General features: G+C 33.4%; 1 protein-coding gene across 1 annotated transcript; it reads left to right on the forward strand.

The window, feature by feature from the left end:
- The first annotated feature begins 209 nt into the window (after nt 1–209).
- On the forward strand, nt 210–14977 carry LOC125061195 (zinc finger protein 846-like). Its single transcript, XM_047666439.1, has 15 exons — nt 210–620; nt 1189–1323; nt 1632–1754; nt 2398–2564; nt 3157–3252; nt 3653–3758; nt 5233–5337; nt 5980–6131; nt 7808–7867; nt 8445–8558; nt 10254–10385; nt 11362–11433; nt 11829–12045; nt 13551–13697; nt 14590–14977. Exons 1-15 carry the CDS (start codon nt 483–485, stop codon nt 14707–14709), a joined length of 1884 nt encoding a protein of 627 aa, XP_047522395.1. The 5' UTR covers nt 210–482; the 3' UTR covers nt 14710–14977.
- Nucleotides 14978–17017: the final 2040 nt, after the last annotated feature.

Raw genomic sequence — 17017 nt, forward strand, 5'->3', positions numbered from 1 at the left:
GTATAAGAAATTAACCGAATTCTATCTTAATGAATTATTATAAAATAACAATACATTGAACACTATTTTCAAATACATATATCTATCTCATCCGAAATATGCGAATTTAATGTATGCGTAGATCTTCATTCTTCCAATCTAGTATAACCACTACTAAGTAGTATGTATTCTGTAGTTTTATCTCAACTGTCAATAGGAGAATAGTTTACACTTTACTATTTCGTATTTACATTTTACTGTGAAATGTGAATATTCTGAAAACAAAAACTGCAGCTTTCAGAAAAAAATACAAACAAACGGCCTGATATTAAAACAAAAATACGATAGTTATTAGTTCCAATACCATTAATAATCATACATAATCCCATTATTGTTATACACAATCATCAAGTAATGCATTGGAATATTTTTACTCGATTTCGATGAAAAACAAGTAGCTTTGATATTGAGTCCTTTCCACTTTCCTTCTGTTAGTTTTTACAATGGATTCCGAAGATTCCAAAGAAATAAAGGTAGAGACTAATAATGCACCGATTTGCCGATGTTGCTTATCTACGGACCGGCGTATGAACAAAATTGATAATTTTTGCTACCTTCTTTTGGATTTGGCTGGTATTATTGTAAGTATCTTTAAAATATGGATTTTATATCTAGACATTTAGGTTTAATCAATAAAATGTCTTGGTTGTAAGAAGAGATACAGTCTTTCTAATCATCTGTCCCACTGCTAAGAAACAGTATTATTATTAGGCATATTTTTTTTCCAACCTTATAAATAAAATATTGTATGTTTATATTTTATTATGACTCGGACTTACCTGGACTTTAGACGTTCTTCAGCCTTTGCCATTCAGCTCTTTTGTGTTACTTCCATCTTTTGCTTTGTTACAGTTATGATGTTCTCTATCCAGTGTTTTATTGTGTACCTGGTCACCATTTACAGTTACATTCAAGGAATATATAGATATTAGATGGAAAGTTAATTTTAAGAGTACGACTAAGTTTAGTCAATTTGAATCAATTTTTGTTCTTCCGTCACAATTTTTTTATTATTAATAAGTAAATGAAAATAATAAATATATTTATACAAATTATAAATAGTTAACTAGCACCACAACCAATTGAAGTGTGATAGCTACTTTGCTGATATCTACAAATATCAATAAAATATATGAATACTATTTACAGGTGTCAGAATCAGATGGTCTTCCCAAATATGTATGTTGGGAGTGCTCTGCTTTGCTTAGGAAATCTGTGAAGTTCAAACAGAAAGTATTACAAATCCATTCAGCATTGTGCGATTATAATAATAGATGTGCTCCTGTAAGTAATCTCACAAATTTAGCAATTTAAATAGTTATTTTCAGCATATAAATTACAATTATACATAATGTATCTCTGTCTTATCTACTAAAATATCTTCAGATCTAGAGATTGACTAGTTATTTATAATATGAAATACCCATTGAGGATCTTGATAGACGAAGATCAATAGATCTCAATAAAAGGGTCTATTAAATATTAAATTTTGTTATGCACTTTTGATGGGACACAATTTACTCTAGCATATTAATGGCCCAATTCTTGATTTTTTTTTATTTATGTATCTATCATAATGTTCTTTATTTCAGTTCTCAATAGATGGCCAAGACCCAGAGCTTACTCAATATGCAATGCCATACTTAGTTAAAACCCCCACACTGACGTTTTGTAACAATCCAAAGAGCAAAACTGGGTTTTATGATGTATTGCAGGTATGTAAACTACTACAGTTAATGTTTCAGGTTGGTATTTGTAGAAGACATATTGCTTGACTTGAAACAATTTTCATGGTCACAAAGGGGAAATTAAAATGTCTGTTCTTTGAAAATAATTAGCATTTCCTTTTCAATGTTATTATAATTGTGATTGTAATTGTAAAGATTTAATTAAATGCTAAATACATACTTATCAAAGACTAGTTTTAGTTTTAAAATTAGGAAAAACAAGTTCCTGAATATATGCAACAAATATACCTATATGTATTTTGAAATTGTATGCTTAATACAATTTTAAATATTTTTTTAAATGAAAAAAATTATAATAATCAGTGGCGCTACAACCTCTTGTTAGGTCTGGGCCTCTGATTTCTGAATCTGTTTCATGATCATTTTTCAATCTAATAGGCAAGTAGGTGATCAGCCTCCTGTGCCGTCGACTTTTTGGGTCTAAGACATGTCGGTTTCCTCACGATGATTTCCTTCACCGTTTGAGCGAATGTTATATGCGCACATAGAAAGAAGTTCCATTGGTGCACAGCCGGGAATCGAACCTACGACCTCAGGGATGAGAGTCGCACGCTGAAGCCACTAGGCCAACAATCTAATTTTTTTTAAATATCTTGTATAATATTTTTAGCATGAGACACAAAGACTAGGAATAGAGTTGTTACCTCTACCGCAGGATATTAGTGCAGACATAAAACATGACATTATTGACAATGATAATATAATTAGTGATTTAATCAAGAATGAAAATGTTCAGACTGATAATGAAGAAGACTATATACCTGATAATGGTGATAGGTAAGGATATGGATAGTTGTAAAATTGATTTTACTTTCAAAATTAAATAATAATCCATTGGTGCCACAAGTGTTAATTGATCTGAGCCTTAGATCACTCTTTTAAACTTTAACCAAATTTTTTTTTAATAGTGGCAAATGGCCGATTGTTTTCCTTATTTGTACGAGCAAATAGAATTGTGGTTTCAAAACAAGACTCATAGTAGAGACTGCTGTTGACCAGGTTAACATCTCCGCTCTCTATGAATAAGTTTGGTGTCATTCTAAAATTAAATGGACCTATTTCTGCTGAAAAGATTATTATTTCGGGTTATACCTAGCTTATTAAAAATAAACAGATGCAGAAATGTGTTTGACACAAGAGCTAAGAGTGGCATAATACGCCCCAGCTTAGTTACAGCTAAGATTGTGTCAAATTCTTTAAAGTAACATTTGCATCAAGTCATTAGATTTTTAGCTGTTTGATAGTACATAATTCTTTAATCAAACTTGTAATCAACATTGTCGCAGCGACACTGCGAATGATTTAATTTGAGATATTCGGTTACTGAGTTGTAGGAAAAAATTGTATATATACTAATTTGCCCTTTCAGAACAAATGATACAGATGATTCAAATGAAAGTCTTTTAGATGTTAAGAAGTTACGAGTGAGAAAGAGAGTGAAAATTAAGAATAAAGAAGATACAGCGTAAGGAACTTCATTTTAATTTATTTCCATGTTAAAGCTTTTTATAATTATGGAAATTTTTTGATTGTTCAATTGTCACTTGAAACACGAACTTTCTTTAAGCATATAAATATAAACGTCATGTCAATTGGTTAATAAACTTCTAAACGGCTGGACCGATTTTGATTAAAGTTTTTGTATGTGTTCAAGTTGATTCAAGAATGGTACCGATTAGATTTTTTTAAATTTAAGACGTGAACTTGTGTCAGATCTGTAATATTATAAAATAAATGACGAACAACTGTCGCTTCTATAATTCAAAAGAATTGACTTTAATATGCTAAAGTACCAGCGCATTAGCAATTTTCAAAAAAATTGGATAAAAATTTCATATAGAAGTTTGATAAGCTGTATTTTTTAGTGAAGTGAAGGTTAACCGTAGAGTAAAAAATAGTAAGCCGGACATAGATGAAACTAAGATACGCATTCTACGATTAGATCCGATGGAACAGCTAAGACAGCGAGAGGTATGTAAAAAAAATGTGTGCGTGTACTAGGTGTACACACGTAAGAAGTGAAACTTCTTTATGACCTTATTTTTCGAAAAATGATCTATGATACATGCAACTTTACAGAAATTGGTTAAATAAAGTTAAATTAGATAAAGTTTAACAAAAGGCTTTTATTATTATCAGACATGAATACAAATACAATTATTTCATTTTAACTTATTACTGTACTACTATGTAGTACTAAGATTATTACAGAATTTCATTAATTGTAATAGAATTATTAGTATTACTATCATTGTTATCGTTATTATATATTTTTGTTACTAATGGCTTCGAATCGCTTCGGATCAACCGTGGTAGGGACAAGAAAAAGATGGCGCGTAACCGAAAAATGTGACAAATGTGTGTAAATTTTTTTCCAACGCCGATAAAGAAGTTTGACTTCAAAAAGCAACATAGCGCGTAACCTGCTACAAAATTTCTCCCATACGTCGATAAAGAAGTTTCACTTCAAAAGATGGCGCGTAACGGAAAAATGTGACGCGTAACGAAAAAATGTTACACTAAATTTTTTTCCAACCCCAATAAAGAAGTTTCACTTCAAAAACCATAGACATTTAAAGCGCCACAGACTATTTCAATCTATAGCACAAGACAATTAACCGATACCATTTTTTGTGGGTAACCTAGAGACTAGCTAACTTCCCTATAAAATTTTACAAAAATAAATCAATATATGGGATAAAGGACGTCCGATGATACTTCCAGTTGCAGGATCTTAATGCATTTTATTATTTTTGACATATTCGATTTGTCAAAATAATAGAAAATGATACTCGACCATAGCTTGCTTGTTGTGTTTATGAAATAAATTTGTTTCATATATTTGATTAGTAAAAGGCAAGTATAATGGTGTCGACTAAGGGTCAGATTTAGGGCAGCTGTTATCAAAATCGAACGCCGAAGATTCGAAAGCATAAAGTTCGAACGTATTCGTTTCGGAACCATAGACACGAAGATATTGCAAATATCTTCTTATTATCAATAATAAAAATAAAATAATAAATAATAATAATAAATTTATTTAAAACATTGAAAATTTAAAAAAAAAATATCTCAAAATTAAATTACAATTTAATACATTTCTGTTCAACTCCTACCCGTTTAGGGAGCGTTCAAGTATTACGTAACGAATTTTGGGGGGGGGGGGGGGTCCTTTTGTAAAACGTTACGATGCGGGGCGGGGATTGAATTACGCGTTATTGTTAATATTATTTTCTACTTAGACCACATAATAGTAACTAAAGAGTCACTAGGTGGTCACGAAACGTTTTACTAGACTTGGATACAGTACTGTACTTGGGTACTGAAAAACGTTACGGCGAGTTCATGGGGGGGGTCAATAATCTCCAAAAATTGCGTTACATAATACTTGAACGCTCCCTTAGCGGTAATTTGTTACTGTAAGTCATAAAACCATAATTTTCAGGAGGAATGTAAAAAGACACTCACCTTCCCATATGTATGTCATTTGTGTTACAAAGGTTTTATTTACGAGTCTAAACTACAAAATCACATGAAGAAACACAGTCCTGTGAGTATATAAACATAACAACTTCTTTAAATTTATATTATCTTTATGCCCGCCTTTCACTGCGAGCGGAACGGACCAATTACGGACTCCGCTATTGTCATAACGATGATTTTCATACATTTTCATTTCCGTGAGAAACTCACTAACCTCATATGTGACTCTTTCAACTCGCTCTCTCCGTTGCGTTTGCTTACTTTTTATGATAAGAAGAGGGGGGATAAATTCCAGTAAATCTGCTTACGTAATACTTAAACGGCGGCTTCAGCATGCGACTCGAACTCACCTGTGCACTTATGCTTAATACTTGCTGGTACGGTAAAGGAAAACATCGTGAGGAATGTGATCCCTTAGACTCAAAATTGGAAAATTGAAAAAAAAAACATAGATGACACAGATACAGACTGAGGCCTTATATTTTGTGTAATATGTTACTCAGGGATGTAGTATGACGACTATGTTTCCAAATAATGGTCAAATAATTTTTCGAAATCGCTCCATAGTCTTTGTCTTTAGAAAACAAAGAAAAATACAAATCTTTTCTGTTTATATTGCAAATATTGACGTTTCGAGTCAATTGTCAATCAATGTCAATTTTTGAAAGAGGGTTTTGACGTTTTTTTTTTTTCTAATTGTATGTTTTAGTCACGTGGTTCGTACAAATGCGAGATATGCTCTATGTATTTACCAACGAACTACAGTCTGTCCGTACATATGTTGATACACACGCGGCGGTTCGAATGCTTGCAATGCGGACGACAGATGACCGACAAGGATTCTATTATTAATCATTATAGGTAAGAGAATGAGAAAAAGCAGATGGACCAATTTATGTTCTAACACTATACTCTGACTATAAATTCCGTAGAATTCTGACAGCTATCATTTTTAGACATGTCAGAGATTACAAACCTTTTTGGCCGGGCACATTTTTCAATTTCAATACGAGTCTGAACATCTGAGTCTATACATACATTTTATTTGTTAGTTTATTAAGTGCGGTGCTCAACATTAAAAGTGGTTTTACGGCGAGTGATAATTACGTCCCTTTTCATCACAAATAGTAAAAAACGCACAAGTAAAGATAGCATTTTTTTTAAAAAGGTTTAGGTACTAAACCTGGAATTAGTGGGTAGTGATGCCAGCTAAATAATAAAGTATTTAAAGTTACTTCGATATATTGAAATAATTTTTATTTTAGTATTAGGTCACTTGTGTAAGTAAATATTAAGATTTACCTTTTTGTAGATAAAACATAAATAGTACGTAGCATTGTATTTTAGTATGCATATATCATTGATATACAAAAAACCCAAGATGCACACTCAACGTCAAAAAAACGTCCTCAAAAAAAGGGCGCAACATTCTAAATTGTGCGCTCATTTCAAATAGTCTCGCGTCTAATAAGTGGAGTCGATGTTATTTATTTGTGTTTTTTTTTATAAATAAATTTATGTACTTTTGAACTTTTTTGTGTGTAGTTTTTGACAAATATATTTACGCTATAAAAAGTGTAGGTCAGGAGGTAGCCAATTTAACATTTTTTTTTTTAATTTAAAGAAAAAACTTTTTAACCGGATTAAAGTTATGTATTATTATAAATTTACAACTATTTAACATCCAACACCTTTTATCTTCAGTCACCGTGACCACGCACGCTGTAAAGCACCCGAAAAATGGGATAAATTTAAAATTATGTTAAGTAGTTGTAAATAAAAAATCATGTTCGACTCAAGTCAATACCTTGTCCTACCGACCACGGTCGGTCGTAAAATTTTATTGCTTTAAGTACGTATACACTGCGTTGTAATAACAACTTTAAGCAATTCGCGTTAGGTTGATTTTGCAATAATATATGCTTGTAACATATACTGTTATAGAAAGGGACAGAAATAGTGTTTCGGGACACTTTCAAGCGTTACTTTTATTCGAGACTGTGCATCTTGGGTTTTTTGTATATCAATGGCATATATACTAAAATAAAAGCAACATTTATGAAATGTCAGAATTCTACGGAATGAAAAATCAGAGTATAATGGAGCGTCCCAATCCTAATAATGAAGTTATGTAGACTGAGAGAACTACACCTAGCTTACAAAAACGTCTGGGTTTGACGGGCAAAATGACTGAAAAATTTACAAGGGTCAGGCACAGAAGGCTGATCACCTACTTGCATATAGATTAATGATAAATGAAATGATGATGAGGAATAGCCCCAATTTGTGGGAAAAAAAATAACTTAAACGAAACATTATTTTATTCTTTCGTTGATTTTTCTAGACGTCCTTTAAAGCACATAACACTTGAATTTTATTAATAAATAACTGTGATCTTATATATTAGACTTTAGAGTAAGAGTCGAAACTTAGCGCTAAGTACGACTCACATGTGTCAAAAATAGATTTAGGTCTTAAGCTCAAGTCTTGACTCGATATTTAGTTTAAAGTAATCAAACGGGATTTTATTATTTCAGAACAGAACACGAAGGTATTATATCCATGTTCACATGTCATGTCTGTGGAAAGATATTCAAGTGAGTATTTTTTTTCTATAATTTTAATACAGTTATTTAGAGTTATAGAGTAAGATTTTAAGAATTGGTGTGAATTGTCAAAAAAAAAAAACTTATAAATAATCATTGAAAATACTATATTGATTTTTAAACGTCGGTCACATTCGAATCGACGATGACTGACTCGTAGCATGACTAAATAATTTATCTTCGCCTGTCCAATCCGTCCAATACGTTCGATTATTGAATTTATACGAGTTTAATTTTTATGGACAAAATATAATATGTGTATATATCTGTGTAATTTAGGAATGATAATTAGAAGCATGGTACGTCGGAGTTGCGACGCCATCTTGTCTAGATAACCGTTTTGGCGGGTTCTTGAAATTGTAAAAGTATAATTTGTGTTTTTAAAACCAATACTGAACAGAATTAAAAATAACAATTTGTAGATCAGTAATAAATAAGTAAAAATGGTTCTTAACATATTGTCTCGTCTATTGTGAAAAAAGGAATATTTATACAAATTGCCAATTTTAATTCCTGAAACTAAGACCAAATCTTAAAATCAATCTCAAAGATCTTAAAATCTTTGCAGTAATTCTAAAACGCTCCGCGGCCATGTTCGTAATCTTCACACACTGAAGCGGGTGAAATGCGACGAATGCGACAAGACACTCATCAACGCCGACGCATTGGCTGAACATAAATTGTAAGTTTTTTATTGAGACATTAATCTGTCATCAGCCCTGCAAGCCTTTAAGTCTATCTCTTAAGGGGCCTCATAGCCTAGCGGTCTTATTAAGTGGCAGTTAGGTGAGGGGTACAGGGTTCGATTCCCGGTTCGAGGGCAAGTTTTAATTTAATTTTTTTCTCGGCCTTTGGGAGGGTTGTGCGGTACCGGGCGAGTGCTAAAACCGTACATGGAGGACACGGTCGACTTTCTAAAGACAAGCACGAATGATAAAAAAGGGTGCGTGTACTTATGTACACGCGTAAGAAGTTATACTTCTTTGGCATTATTAAAAATAGTTTTTGATTGCATACAAATAATTAATTACAATTAAATAATCAAAGACTAGAAAAGGAGTCATTATAGTCAATAAAGTTCAGTTTACATTTGAAAAATTAAATAAATAAATATTTATTATTATTCTCTTACATTAAGTCTAACATAAATTCTATTATTATTCGAATGTTGTTTTTAAATTATGTCCAATGCCGTAGCATCTTCCGTGGGCAACTTCATTCTGTTAATTTTGTGTCACGGTGCGCGCGCATCGTAAAATTTCATTCTCATCAGTTTTTCATAACGCGCCTAAAGAAGTATAACTTAAAAAATCCTATACTTGACGCTGGCTAATGCACAATTCGTGCCAGAGCCATTAAAAAAAAAGTCTATCTCTCCAAGTTTTGGTCCGAGACTTAGGTTAAGATTCAGAAATGCGACTTACCTATAAATCTCTCAAAATCCATCAATTTTGTTTATATTTATATTAAGGCTTAATTTAATGCGATTCTAGCGGACACTCATTTAATAAAAAATACAGACAATTATTTATGTTCAACAAAATTTAATACCTTAAAATAATAACATTATAGTTTTTGTCTATGTACAAGTTTCATTATCGAACGTCGAGGTAGAATACGAAATTCCAGCCGTATCACCTCGACGTATGTTGTTCCACAACTGAGTGTAAAGGCAATTTTTGCCTACCGCCACTGGTGAAACCAGCTGCTCACTGAGTGTTTCCAAACTAACTTGAGAAAAGAGCGTACCAATTCTTAAAAGGACGGCACCGCCATCAGATGAGCATCCTGCCAGTTTGGCCCTTGTTATTAAAAAAAAATCGGTTGTCTGTAAAGTCGGTTAACTGACGATAGATAGAAAATACTGACGGAATGGTTGCATTTTTTTAAAGTAAATTTTAATTTTATTTGTTTGATAGATATTTTGTATGGATATAGAGCAGGAGGTAAATGGAAATCACAATTGAATTGATCAAGTTACATTTATTTGTACGCATAAATACAATTATGTCAATTTTTTAACGAACGAACGCGGAGGCCGATTGTGCCTCTTTGTCGCTCGTTCTGCGCTCTCGCTTGCACTTCAAGCGTTAAATTGAACACCTCAGAGCGAGGTAACGCGGCATGCGTCATGTTTTTTCGTGCGTGCAGCCGGCTCAATCGAATTAGAAGACGTTGTCACGTCAAAATGTGAAGGCTGTCATTTCTAAACCTCACTCATAGAGATTGTCCATGGGCGGCGGTATCTCTTAACATCAGATGAGCTTCCTGCCCATTTGCCCCAGCTCTATAATTATCTTACTAGAAGTAACTACCCACATGTCCCGCTGTGGGTGGTGGTACCACGAAGACGACGCTGGTATGTTTGAGTTTTTAGGATCCACCAAGGCGTAAAGGAGCACGCGTGCGGTGTTTGCGGCAAGCGGTTTCGTACAAGACAACAGATGCGGTATCATCAGACGAGGCATAGCGATGCTAAGAATTACTATTGTGTGGAGTGTGATATTAGGTGAGACATTTTTATTTTGACCTTTTTCAATAAAACGTAAAGCATTGAAATGTATGGCATCAAGTACAGGACGAATCAAGTATCACCTCCAACTGTTTAAAAAGGGATTTACATATGAAATTGGCGTTTTGTATTCGAGAATTTGTTCATCCGTAGATTTTTTAATAAAATATATTATGAGCAAAGCATGTACCATTGCTATCTATGTATTTTTCCCATATTATATGTAGTTCATTGATCCGTTTACTAAAAAACCATTCGGACGGGAATCAATAAACTGTTTGAAGGCGGTTTTGACTGCCCCATTAGAGTTGAATTTTTTAACTTGCAAGAAGTCATCCAAATATCGAAAAAATAATGGTTGCAGTTGGTGACAATAGACATATTCTGCCGAAGAAGATTAAGATTTAAGAAAGTTATAGTGAACGATAATAGTAATATATAGCTTTAAATAAAGTATTCATCTATCTCTTTCCATCCTAGCGTAAACACAATTAACCAGAAAAGCTAGCTAAAATAACACAGAAACTCATTTAGTTTTTTTTATGAATATTTATACATAAGTTTCTACATTACTTATTCTACAAGACTCTCATTCAAAATAACATTTAAAAGTATAATAACAATCTTTAACATTACTAAAATGGGCGTTCCGTAGGTTCGTTTTTGTATTAAAAAAAAGCTAAAAGTGGAGGGTTCTCGCAAATTGGTATTCTATACAAAACTAGCAAACTCGGCGAACTCCGTTTCGCCACCAGATGGCTTCGTTTTATGTAACATTTCGTTTGGTGATCCCGCTTTTCTGTTGAAATTTTTCCTAAATTTTCTTTGCTATAAACCTCACGGAGCCCGAGACCTTTCCAACGAATTCAAAACCGTGGAAATCGGTTCGTGCGTTCTGGAGTTATAGCGTCAGGAAGGAAAACTCGACTTATTTTTATATAGTAGATGTTGTTATGGTGATATTAAATTTCAGATTTAAAACCTCGCACGCGCTGAATCAACATCTCAAAAAGACTGCCAAACACATAGATGAACAAAGTCTTATGTAAGTAATAATCAATTTCTTTATAGGATTTGAAAAGCCAAGATATATATAATCCATGGGTCCCGGGTTCGATCCCCGGCTGAGACGAACATCGATGTGATGAGCATTTGGTGTTGTGCTTAGGTCTTGGGTGTTTAAATATGTATTTATATGTCTATCTATCTATAATATGTATGTATATCCGTTGCCTAGTACCCATAACACAAGCTTCACCAGCTTAGCATGGGACTAGGTCAATTGGTGTGAATTGTCTTTATAAAAATAAAAATAAAATCTAAGATACCCAAATCATAAAAGTCCAATTACGGTAAACACTAGTAAAAATAAACAAAAGAAAAGCGGCACCTTAAACGATTTTCAGCTTAGCATATACTAATTCCTACGTATAATTTCAGTCACCCGTGTCCCCGATGTAGCAAGCGCTTCACAAACCTATCAGAATTGACTCACCACCTCTCCGTCCAACACGACGGTGTTCGCGCCCACCGGTGCCCGACGTGTCCGGCTGCGCTCGCGACAAAATCGTCCCTACAGAAACACGTGCGAATGGTGCATTCCGGTATTAAGGTGCACGCGAAACACGTGTGCGACACGTGCGGACGTGTGTTTAATGTGAGTGTTAAGTTTGATTATGATTGGGATTGACAGATTTCTGTGTTGCATTTGTGTAATCTGTACTTAGATATTTTCAGATCTATTTTTGAAGTTATACTTCTTTTGGCGCGATGGAGAAAAATTATAAGATTCTAGGTGGCATGAAAATCGATAATAACTATGTTCAAGTTGTATATTCTAGTATTTTTTGAAGTTATACTTCTTTAGGCGCGTTATGAAAAATTGATGAGAGTGAAATTTTACGATTGCGCGCGCACCGTGACACAAAGTTGTCAGTGTGATTATAGCGTGCGCGAGCGAGATGAGAATAAGACAATCTACAAGTAAAAAGAAATAGAATATGCGTGAAGTTAGCAGCTATGCTAAGAATTTTGAATTACCATAATGACTTTTACCTTTTAAACAAATAAAGGAGTTTTAATTATTTTTTCAAAGATTGTGAAGAATGTTTTTTCACAAAGACCTATTGTTACTAAGTTAAAAGGTTATGAAACATACCAAGTTATTAAATTGAATTAATAATATAATAAATAATAATAATAATTGTTATTAATATTAATTATTAATTGAATAATATACCAAATATTAAATATTATGAAATTGTTTACGTTAAATATTAATTATTAATTAATTATATTTAAAAAATGTAGAAAGTCAAAGAAGTATAACTTCTTACGCGCGTACATAAGTACACGCACCCTTTTTTTATTTAGAACACGTGTTTCGTAACAGTACAACTAAACAGTGTGATTCAATAAATATTATTTTGGTGTTTTTATTTATTTAAATAAAATCTTTTTGATTAATTTTAATATTTATCGTTAATCACTACTGCATTTCAGTTTTTTTTTCCATACGCCAAAGAAGTATAACTTCTAACGCGTGTACATAAGTACACACATTTTTTTTTTATTTATCACATTTCTTCATACGTTAGAATAGGCAGAGTCTGGGATGCTAATTTGTAGGGTCTAATAAAAGATAGTACGAAGTTTTCTTATACCAAGTTAACGCTATGATCTATTAACTTAAAACAGAACGAGAAACTCAAGGTAAGAGACGAAATGGGGTAGTCCCCATCTTTATATATATAATTCTTCTGTGAGTGTGTATGTCACTGAACTTCTCTCAAACGGCTGGACCGATTTTGATGAAATTTTTTGTGTGTGTTCAAGGGGATCTGGGAATGGTTTAGATTCACAAATCAGCCCGCCAGATGGCGCTGCAGTCGGTACTTCACAACGTCTGTCGGGTCCACTAGCTTATTATAATATACTGAAACCGCTATCAAATACATTCTCCGATAACTCAAGATCGCGCGAAGAACACGCGTTAATAGTTCAACGATTTCATTCCTAACCATACCTAACATCCCCTCTTTTTTGTTTCTTTTTTAGGAAAGTACCAAAACAAAAAATAATAATGTAAAATTTTCCCTCAATCGCGGTCACTGTTCTCAGTATTCTTTTGTTTGTATTGTTAAAAAAAAATATTCTTGTCAGGCAAAAAGCACTCTCACGAACCACATCCGCACACACACGGGCGAAAAGCCGTTTGAGTGCGAGCAGTGCGGACGGCATTTCGCCCAACGGACTGCACTCAAGACGCACGTCAAACTCGTGCATCTGAAACTTCATAGGAATGCTAAGGTAACATGTATTCCGTATGAATTATGTATGTATGTTTAGTTTTTCCTGTGAGTGTGTGTGTTTCGGGAGTGGTGTTAGAAGAATATTCACAAAAATAAGAATAGGCAAGTTCACATTTCAAAGATCGTTATGCTTGCTTAAATGTTGCTTGTGGCGGCGTCCATGCGTCGGTTGTCTCTCTCCCTAAAATATGGCGAGGGGGCCGATGGCTGGCCATGCGTCATACTCGTGAACGGGTGCTACTTATGGTGACTAGTCGGACTTGAATTCGTGTATGCGGTGATGGTAATTATTTCGACTATGTGTTTGCGTGTTGTTCCCACGAGAATGTAAGTGCTTGCTCCTATTTCACCATGCCTCCGGCTGATAGAGAACAAATCTTGTTTTTTAATTATTAATCACTTAAAATGTGGAACATGGTGTAATGGTTGCAGCTCCTTACAAACATTGTGTAAAACAAAAACTTGGCGATTAAAAAGAGTGGCGGAGAGTTTATTGCCATTACTTCTCTTCCGTTATACTTTTTTTTTATATAGAATAGGGGGGCAAACGAGCTTGCGGGACGACCAAAAAGGGCAGTCTACGCAGCCCATAGACACCCATTTTTAGTGGGTGCGTTGCCGGCCTTTAAAACGCCCTTAATTTGAGAACTCGCAGTGAATGTAAAATTAGAAGCATTTAATATGTATTTATTTTTGTTCATAAGTGTTCATTGTTTTTCCTATATGAATAAATGATTTTGATTTGAAATACAAAAAATATGATGGATTTGTAAATCTCCTTTTGAATTATGTATATTTATCGGTTCTTACGACTCACCCATACGACATTTATTATGTAAATAGTCAGAAAGCTATTCTAATTTGTGCTAAAGCGTATTTTAATATTTCAGATAAAACCAAAACAACCTGAAGATATTATTAAGTACAAAGAAGAGTCGCCATTAGTTTTCGAATGGCCACGACAGAGCGCGCCCGGTTGCGAATTCTTTACCGTAACAGCCGGACCGTAGGACCAAAACATATATATATATATATGTTGGAGAAATGTCACTCCATCGATATGGACATCGGCTTAGCGGGTTTAGTGGGTGTTATGTAGGTAAGGTGCGAGCACAAAATACATGAATAATCATCGTACAATATTGAATTTAGATTCCTTCTAAGTCTACAAATAACACTTGTAATTAAATTATTCGACGACTCCTTGGTCTAGTGGTTAGTACCCCTGACTGCGAATCCATGGGTCCCGGGTTCGAACCCCGGCTGAGACGAACATCGATGTGATGAGCATTCGGTGTTGTGCTTAGGTCTTGGGTGTTTAAATATGTATTTTAATGTCATAACACAAGCTTCACCAGCTTAGCATGGGACTCGGTCAATTGGTGTGAATTCTCTTTAAAAAAAAAATAACGAGCTGGTTTAGAGCACCGATCTCACTTTTAATCACAATCTACCGAACCCAAATCGATCCAACGTCTCATCACCACAATGCTCTACTGAATACTCCATCAGTACTGTCTTCAGTACCCTGAACGTAATGTCCAAAATCAAGATGGCGCCTCGACCATACTCTGTTGTTGTTGTGTCTGATGTGCTCTGATTGGCTGTAACAATATTCATAATTTTATTCGTTAAGTAATGGACCAAACTTTGAAACAAATAAATATACAACATAATAACAAAACAAATTATGATTCTTAAAATGAAGAAGAATCTCAATGATTAACAAAGCAACTATAAAAATCAACGGTCAACATTGATGGAGTGACGATATTTCTCCGACATATATACTTATAGTTTTTGTCTCACCGCTGGGAATTTAGCGTTGAAATCCCGGCATTGCATTATTTTTTTATGTAATTAATGAAGTATGGAGACATCGTGAGAAACAAAAATTATGCACACAATGCTAATTCCCTAGTGATCAAAGAAATAAATCGAGATCAAAGCCCACATCGGGTTGTAACGCCATTATTATTTTATGTTTAGCTATATAAGGCAAATGTTTATATGCGTCTGCGTTTAATTAAGATCTTTAAAAAAATCGTAATTGTTGAAATAAAAATTAAGAGCCTACACCGAATACAGCATAATTATATGGAATTGTTCTCTTGACTATAAAAAATGGGGTGTTTCTACTTTTTTGAAGTTATACTTCTTTAGGCGCGTTATGAAAAATTGATGAGTGAAATTTTACGATGCGCGCGCACCGTTACACAAAATTAACAGAATGAAGTTAGTTCTGGGTGGCATGAAAATCAATAATAACTATGTTCAAGTTGTATATTCTAGTATTTTTATATTTAGAACACGTGTTTCGTAACAGTACAATTAAACAGTGTGAATAAATAAATATAATTTTGGTGTTTTTATTAAATCAATTTCACATACGACGGTGATAGTATTTACTAATAATAATTTTATTTATTAATTTTAATATTTATCGGTAATCACTACTACATTTTAGTTATTTTTTTTCCATACGCCAAAGAAGTATAACTTCTAATGCGTCTACATAAGTACACACACTCTTTTTTTTACTAAAGATGACACTTCAAAATCACAATCATACGCGCTGTGATTCTGTCCATCGTTTTCCTTTATCTTGTTTTTAAAGTTGACGGCGTTTGTCGGGCATTGAAGGCTGATCACCTACTTGCTTATTAAGAAAAATAAATGATCATAAGATACAGAAATCTGAGCCCCAAATGTAAAATGTAGTGCTGGTTTTTTTGTTGTTGTTTAGATATAATAATAATTTTTCTCAGTCATAAAATACGAAATGGAATCTTAGTTTATTAGAAACAAAAAAGTTTTAAAGATATTCGATACATATTCTATATTCAATAGTGCAACTCGTTTATCTAAAGCATGAGATTTAAATTGGTAAATATATTTTTAAGATGTGTATATAAGATTAAGTAATCTGTGTGTGCTAAGTCGTATCGTGTTTTTTTTATTAAAAAATCCACCATGTTTTATTTAATTTGTAATACAGAATTAATGGAGACTGAGATTTAACTTGTTTTTTTCTGTAACGCTGTGTGAGTTAGTATAAATAGTGTACAGGTGGTTTTTTTTACTCCATCTGAATATTCTATAATTAGATTTTTGTAACATTAAGGGTCTGTTTCACCATGTACGGATAAGTTCTAGATAAGTTCCAAATTAGCTATTTATTACTTATTGGTAGGATAAACACTATTGTTGCGTTTCACGACTGTCAGATATCGCTATTCGTCACATAAAGTCCATCACATAAGTTATGAGTCCGATGAAAGTCAAATAGCACAATTTATCTTCCAAATAATTTATGTG

This window comes from Pieris napi, chromosome 23, assembly GCF_905475465.1.
Source record: "Pieris napi chromosome 23, ilPieNapi1.2, whole genome shotgun sequence".
In the NCBI taxonomy this organism is placed as follows: domain Eukaryota; kingdom Metazoa; phylum Arthropoda; class Insecta; order Lepidoptera; family Pieridae; genus Pieris; species Pieris napi.